The sequence below is a fragment of the Salmo salar genome, unplaced genomic scaffold (assembly GCF_965601325.2).
Source record: "Salmo salar unplaced genomic scaffold, fSalSal1 ptg001258l, whole genome shotgun sequence".
Lineage (NCBI taxonomy): Eukaryota > Metazoa > Chordata > Actinopteri > Salmoniformes > Salmonidae > Salmo > Salmo salar.
Window position 1 is genome coordinate 2,501 of NW_027675665.1, and position 7,500 is coordinate 10,000.

Below are 7,500 nucleotides of genomic sequence, written 5' to 3' on the forward strand. Positions count from 1 at the left end.
ACCACGCACAGCACACAGACAGCAGAGACAGAGAGGGCTGAGGACTTCCATCAACTTCCATTCGCCCAACTGAGCGGAATCATCAACATTATTATACAGCTTCTATAACAGTATTATAGCCGTCTAAATCTCTTCATACAGACGGACGGACGGACGGACCATGGCTCTACTGACGGGAGGAGAGACTTGCGTCAAATATATCTTGTTCATCTTTAACTTCGTCTTCTGGGTGAGTGTCACTCAATGCATCTCGTTATGACTGAATACTGGGGTTGGGCTAACTACAAATGAGGACACCTCGGTCCGGAACTCGGACGTTTTTTGGTGTCTCATTTTAAAAAGTCAATAACAAAAATATTTTATATTTTTTCTACACAATAAAGAAAATCAAATTATGTCTCAACATCGAAATATTGCTCCCAGCGTTGATCGAAGATCAGAACGCTTATATTCTAGATCTGACAGTTCTATGTTCTCCTGCGTGCAGTTCTATCGGCGCCTGCCTCTTAACGAACCAGTGGAAACTTCAACACTGGTTTGTTCGTTATGTTCGCCTGCGTCCCCCCCCAGAAGAAAAATAAAAAAAATGCCATTTTAAAACCGTTATCATGTTCCTCAATTAATTCAGTGCCTTTCAGCAGTAGGCCAATGGTATCGCGACACAGAGAGCGCTCAGGATGCACAGAGCGCACCCGGAGTAGGCGTCCAATCATAAAAAACTTTGTAACGATAGTCAAACAAAAGTCACATGACCGAAGTTGGCTAGATAACCGAATTACAGAATATCTCCTATTTGACAAAATCGAGTTGATGATTTATACAGACAGCAGATCAGCTCATGAATAACGGGGAGATGAAGAGAGGAAATAGTTTACATACCAAGGCATCTGTCACGGCTGTTAGAAGGATCAAGGCCCAGCGTGTTCGTAGTTCCACATATTTATTAAACGTGAAACTGAACGCCTTACGCTTAAATACTTGAAACACAAAAGAACAAACCGTGACGCAGAGAAGAAAACCCCAGAATATAATCACCCACAAAAACACACAAGTGGGACAAACATCAACTTAAATATGGCCTCCAATTAGAGACAACGACAACCCTGCTGCCTCTAATTGGAGGTCATGCCAAACAAACAAAAAACAACCTAGAAATACAAACCTAGAAACTAAACATAGAAATACAAAAAATAGATAAACACCCACTGTCACGCCCTGACCACTCTACCATAGAAACTAACAACTTACTATGGTCAGGACGTGACAGTATCTTAACAGGGATCAACTCTGTTTTAAAATGTATTTCCATGTCTTGGCCTACTGCCGTACCGTTTGTTAATCACACATTCTCTACGGACGCTCTCGTACGGGCAGCCGTATCAGACAGCGCAGAGAAGCAGAGGAAATGTTAGAGCTGGATTTTGACGTGCTTCGATTATGCACATTTTGGATTACAGAATAAAGTTAGGAATTTTCAAGGCAGACAGGAGTCAGAATTGTGGGTTTCAGTGGGACTGGGACGATAGGAAAATAGCCTCTATATAAGGCGTGAGTCAATCAATAAATAATATACTTGATTTAGGCTACATTATAGCATGCTAAATGTTTCTGATCCGTGATTTGGGCTACATTATAACACGCTAAATGTTTCTGATCAGTGATTTAGGCTACATTATAGCATGCTAAATGTTTCTGATCAGTGATTTGGGCTACATTATAGCATGCTAAATGTTTCTGATCCGTGATTTGGGCTACATTATAGCATGCTAAATGTTTCTGATCAGTGATTTTAGGCTACATTATAGCATGCTAAATGTTTCTGATCAGTGATTTAGGCTACATTATAGCATGCTAAATGTTTCTGATCAGTGATTTGGGCTACATTATAGCATGCTAAATGTTTCTGATCCGTGATTTGGGCTACATTATAGCATGCTAAATGTTTCTGATCAGTGATTTAGGCTACATTATAGCATGCTAAATGTTTCTGATCAGTGATTTAAGCTACATTATAGCATGCTAAATGTTTCTGATCCGTGATTTGGGCTACATTATAGCATGCTAAATGTTTCTGATCCGTGATTTGGGCTACATTATAGCATGCTAAATGTTTCTGATCAGTGATTTAGGCTACATTATAGCATGCTAAATGTTTCTGATCAGTGATTTAAGCTACATTATAGCATGCTAAATGTTTCTGATCCGTGATTTGGGCTACATTATAGCATGCTAAATGTTTCTGATCCGTGATTTGGGCTACATTATAGCATGCTAAATGTTTCTGATCAGTGATTTAGGCTACAAGCTAGCATGCTAAATGTTTCTGATCAGTGATAGATGAGCAAATGAATAAATGAGCTACCACTTTCACCTGTCCAGCCAGACAGGTGTGCCGTCTAGCCAGACTCCCAAGTACTTGTATGAGGTGACTACCTCCAGCTCTAAACCCTCAGAGGTAGTAATCACACCTGTAGGGAAGAGGGGCATTCTTCTTACCAAACCACATGACCTTTGTTTTGGAGGTGTTCAGAACAAGGTTAAGGGCAGAGAAAGCTTGTTGGACACTAAGAAAGCTTTGTTGTAGAGCGTTTAACACAAAATCCGGTGAGGTGCCAGCTGAGTAGAAGACTGTATCATCTGCATATAAATGGATGAGAGAGCTTCCTACTGCCTGAGCTATGTTGTTGATGTAAATTGAGAAGAGCATGGGGCCTAGGATCAAGCCTTGGGGTACTCCCTTGGTGACAGGCAGTGGCTGAGACAGCAGATTTTCTGAATGTATACACTGCACTCTTTGAGAGAGGTAGTTAGCAAACCAGGCCAAAGACCCCTCAGAGACACCAATACTCCTTAACCGGTCCACAAGAATGGAATGGTCTACCGTATATCAAAAGCGTTGGCCAAGTCAATAAAAATAGCAGCGCAACATTGCTTAGAATCAAGGGCAGTGGTGACATCATTGAGGACCTTTTAAGGTTGTAGTGACACATCCATAACCTGAGTGGAAACCAGATTGCAGACCAGAGAGAATACTATAGACATCAAGAAAACCAGTCAGTTGATTTTTGACAAGTTTTTCGACACTTTTGATAAACAGGGCAACATAGAAATAGGCCTATAACAGTTAGGATCAGCTTGATCTCCCCTTTAAATAAAGGATGAACCGTGGCTGCCTTGGGATAGGGGGCGGTATTTTGACGTCCGGATGAAAAGCGTGCCCAAAGTAAACTGCCTGTTACTCAGGTCCAGAAGCTAGGATATGCATGAAATTGGTAGATTTGGATAGAAAACACTCTAAAGTTTCTACGACTGTTAAAATAATGTCCGTGAGTATAACAGAACTGAAATGGCAGGCAAAACCCCAAGGACAAACCATCCCCCCCCCAACAAAAATGTTATCCTACCACTGATTTCAATGGCTGGCACTTTAATAATAGGGCGAAATCGTGCCCGGTTGCAGTTCCTTGGGCTTCCACTAGATGTCAACCATCTTTAGAAAGAGTTTCAGGCTGGTTTTTGGAAAAATGAGCCAGAAATTGTCGTTTTTCTAATGGCTCCCATTTTGGCTGTAGTGTTTCTTTGATATTTTTCTCCGGTAAAGACAATAATGATTTTCCATCTTAAATTTTATAGTTTATTTGCGTATTAGGGTACATATTGTTTGATTATAAATGTCGATTGACTTGTTTGGATAACTTTATTGGTAACGTTTGGGATTCATTTCGCCAAATGCAATTCTTGAGGTGGAGTAACTCTGCCAGATCACGGTCGAACCAGGGGCTGAACCTGTTTTAATTCTCATTTTCTTTACAGGGGGGCGTGTTTGTTAACAATACCACTGAAAATATCAATAAAGAAGGTCCAAGCGTCTTCGACAGATGCTGATTCTGTACCATTTTACAGAGGCCAGGTCATGAAGGACGGCTCAGTAAAGTTTATATAGAGGCCAGGTCATGAAGGACGGCTTGCTCAGTAAAGTTTATTAGCAAGCGTCTATGACACATCAGGACAGGTCATTTCACTGAGCAGCCATTACTAACACAGGCTGTTAAACAGTGATCACTAAGGTCATTACAGAAAACACCAGACTGATACCTATCAGGATTATTTGTGAGGATAACATCGAGGAGAGTAGCCTTTTCTGGGTGTTTTGGAGTCATACCTTGTGGGATTGGTAATAATCTGAGAAAGATTTAGGGAGTCCCATTGCTTTAGGACTTGGTCAAGTGGTTTAAGCATGTCCCGGTTTAGGTCACCTAGCAGAACAAATTCAGACTTAGTGTAAGGGGCCAGGAGAGAGCTTAGGGCAGGTAGGGTACAGGCCAGTGCTGATGGAGGACGATAGCAGCCAGCAACAGTCAACAAAGAGCTATTTGAAAGTTTAATGTTTAAAACTAGCAAATCAAATTGTTTGGGGACAGACTTGGTGGAGACAACCGAGCACTGAAGGTGATCCTTGGTAAAGAATACCACTCCACCACCTTTGGAAGATCTGTCTTGCTGAAAAAGGTTATAACCAGAAAGGTTAACATCAGTATTCAAAACACTCTTCCTTAACAACGTCTCAGTAATGACCAACACATCTGGATTGGAGCTGTGAACCCACACTTTCAATTTATCCAATTTAGGTAATAAGCTTCTAATGTTAACGTACAGAAAACCCCAGGCTTTATTAACCAGAGCAGAAATCAGTGAAACAGATATCAGAGCACAAATCAGTTTTAAATCAAAACGTTAAACAAGGTTATTGTCCCGCTGAAAGGGGAATTTGTCTCTCAGTGTCTATTGGAAAGCAGATTGAACCTGGTTTTCCTCGGATTTTGCCTGTGCTTGGCTCTATTCCATTTCTTTATATCCTAAACCTTGCCGGTGACAAGCATACCCATAACATGATGCAGCCACCACCATGCTTGAAAATATGAAGAGTAGTACTCAGTGATGTGATGTGTTGGATTTGCCCCAAACGTAACACTTTGTGTTCAGGACATAAAGTTAATTTCTTTGGCACATTTTTAGCAGTTTTACGTTAGCGCCTTATTGCAAACAGGATGCATCTTTGGAATATTTTTATTCTATACAGGCTTCCTTCCTTTCACTCTGTCATTTAGGTTACTATTGTGGAGTAACTACAATGTTGTTGATCCATTCTCAGTTTTCTACTATCACAACCATTAAACTCTGTAACTGTTTTAAAGTCACCATTGGCCTCATGGTGAAATCCCTGAGCAGTTTCCTTCCTCTCTGGCAACTGAGGTAGGAAGGACGGCTTTATCTTTGTAGCGACTTTGTAGTATGTCTCAATATGAACATCTCCACAGGACCTATCTTCCCTGTAGGCCAACATTAAAATACAACCACTGTATATTTCAATAGGAACATTCTCAAACTAGAGAGACTAATGTACTTGTCCTCTTGCTCAGTTGTGCACCGAGGCCTCCCACTCCTCTTTCTATTCTGGTTAGAGCCAGTTTGTGCTGTTCTGTGTAGGGAGTAGTACACAGCGTTGTACGAGATCTTCAGTTTCTTGGCAATTTCTCGCATGGAATAGCCTTCATTTCTCAGAACAAGAATAGAATGACGAGTTTCAGAAGAAAGTTCTTTGTTTCTGGCCATTTTGAGCCTGTAATCGAACCCACAAATGCTGATGCTCCAGATACTCAACTAGTCTAAAGAAGGCCAGTTTTACTGCTTCTTTAATCAGGACAACTGTTTTCAGCTGTGCTAACATAATTTTAAAAGGGTTTTCTAATGATCAATTAGCCTTTTAAAATGATAAACTTGGATTAGCTAACACAACGTGCCATTGGAACACAGGAGTGATGGTTGCTGATAATGGGCCTCTGTAGATATTCCATAAAAATCAGCCGTTTCCAGCTATAATAGTCATTTACAACATTAACAATGTCTACACTGTATTTCTGATCAATTTGATGTTATTTTAATGGACAAACAATTCGCTTTTCTTTCAAAAACGAGGACATTTCAAAAGTGACCCCAAACTTTTGAACGGTAGTGTAGATTGGAACCATTCGCCTTTTAGACAGATATGGGTTCCAGGACTTTTTGGCCGGCGACCAGTTTTTGATATAAAAAAAACTGCGACCTCGACCATGTGGAAAAGTGATGCATTCAATGACTGTTTACTTTATTTAATTTGGGCTTTGACAGTCTATTTACTGCTAATCAGTCTGACAGTCCTTTTGACAGTCTATTTACTGCAAATCAGTCTGCCAGTCCTTTTGACAGTCTATTTACTCCAAATCAGTCTGCCAATCCTTTTGACAGTCTATATACTACAAATCAGTCTGCCAGTCCTTTTGACAGTCTATTTACTACAAATCACTCTGCCAGTCCCTTTGACAGTCTATTTACTACTAATCAGTCTGCCAGTCCTTTTGACAGTCTATTTACTCCAAATCAGTCTGCCAGTCCTTTTGACAGTCTATTTACTACTAATCAGTCTGCCAGTCCTTTTGACAGTCTATTTACTACTAATCAGTCTTCCAGTCCTTTTGACAGTCTATATACTACTAATCAGTCTGCCAGTCCTTTTGACAGTCTATTTACTGCAAATCAGTCTGCCAGTCCTTTTGACAGTCTATTTACTGCTAATCAGTCTGCCAGTCCTTTTGACAGTCTATTTACTGCAAATCAGTCTGCCAGTCCTTTTGACAGTCTATTTACTGCAAATCAGTCTGCCAGTCCTTTTGACAGTCTATTTACTGCTAATCAGTCTGCCAGTCCTTTTGACAGTCTATTTACTGCAAATCAGTCTGCCAGTCCTTTTGACAGTCTATTTACTGCAAATCAGTCTGCCAGTCCTTTTGACAGTCTATTTACTGCTAATCAGTCTGCCAGTCCTTTTGACAGTTTATTTACTACTAATCAGTCTGCCAGTCCTTTTGACAGTCTATTTACTCCAAATCAGTCTGCCAGTCCTTTTGACAGTCTATTTACTGCAAATCAGTCTGCCAGTCCTTTTGACAGTCTATTTACTGCAAATCAGTCTGCCAGTCCTTTTGACAGTCTATTTACTGCTAATCAGTCTGCCAGTCCTTTTGACAGTCTATTTACTGCTAATCAGTCTGCCAGTCCTTTTGACAGTCTATTTACTACTAATCAGTCTGCCAGTCCTTTTGACAGTCTATATACTACTAATCAGTCTGCCAGTCCTTTTGACAGTCTATTTACTGCAAATCAGTCTGCCAGTCCTTTTGACAGTTTATTTACTGCAAATCAGTCTGCCAGTCCTTTTGACAGTCTATATACTACTAATCAGTCTGCCAGTCCTTTTGACAGTCTATTTACTGCAAATCAGTCTGCCAGTCCTTTTGACAGTCTATTTACTCCAAATCAGTCTGCCAATCCTTTTGACAGTCTATATACTACAAATCAGTCTGCCAGTCCTTTTGACAGTCTATTTACTACAAATCACTCTGCCAGTCCCTTTGACAGTCTATTTACTACTAATCAGTCTGCCAGTCCTTTTGACAGTCTATT

At 40.5% G+C, this 7,500-nt stretch overlaps 1 protein-coding gene across 1 annotated transcript in view; it reads left to right on the top strand.

Moving 5' to 3' along the window:
- LOC123738370 (CD9 antigen) overlaps nt 1–7,500 on the top strand; it is a 69,150-nt gene that overhangs the window by 52 nt on the left and 61,598 nt on the right. Inside the window, exon 1 of the mRNA XM_082972763.1 lies at nt 1–229. This exon is cut by the window's left edge and continues 52 nt beyond it. Coding sequence (XP_082828889.1) covers nt 161–229 — 69 coding nt within the window. The 5' untranslated portion in view covers nt 1–160. The remainder of the gene's footprint in view (nt 230–7,500) is intronic.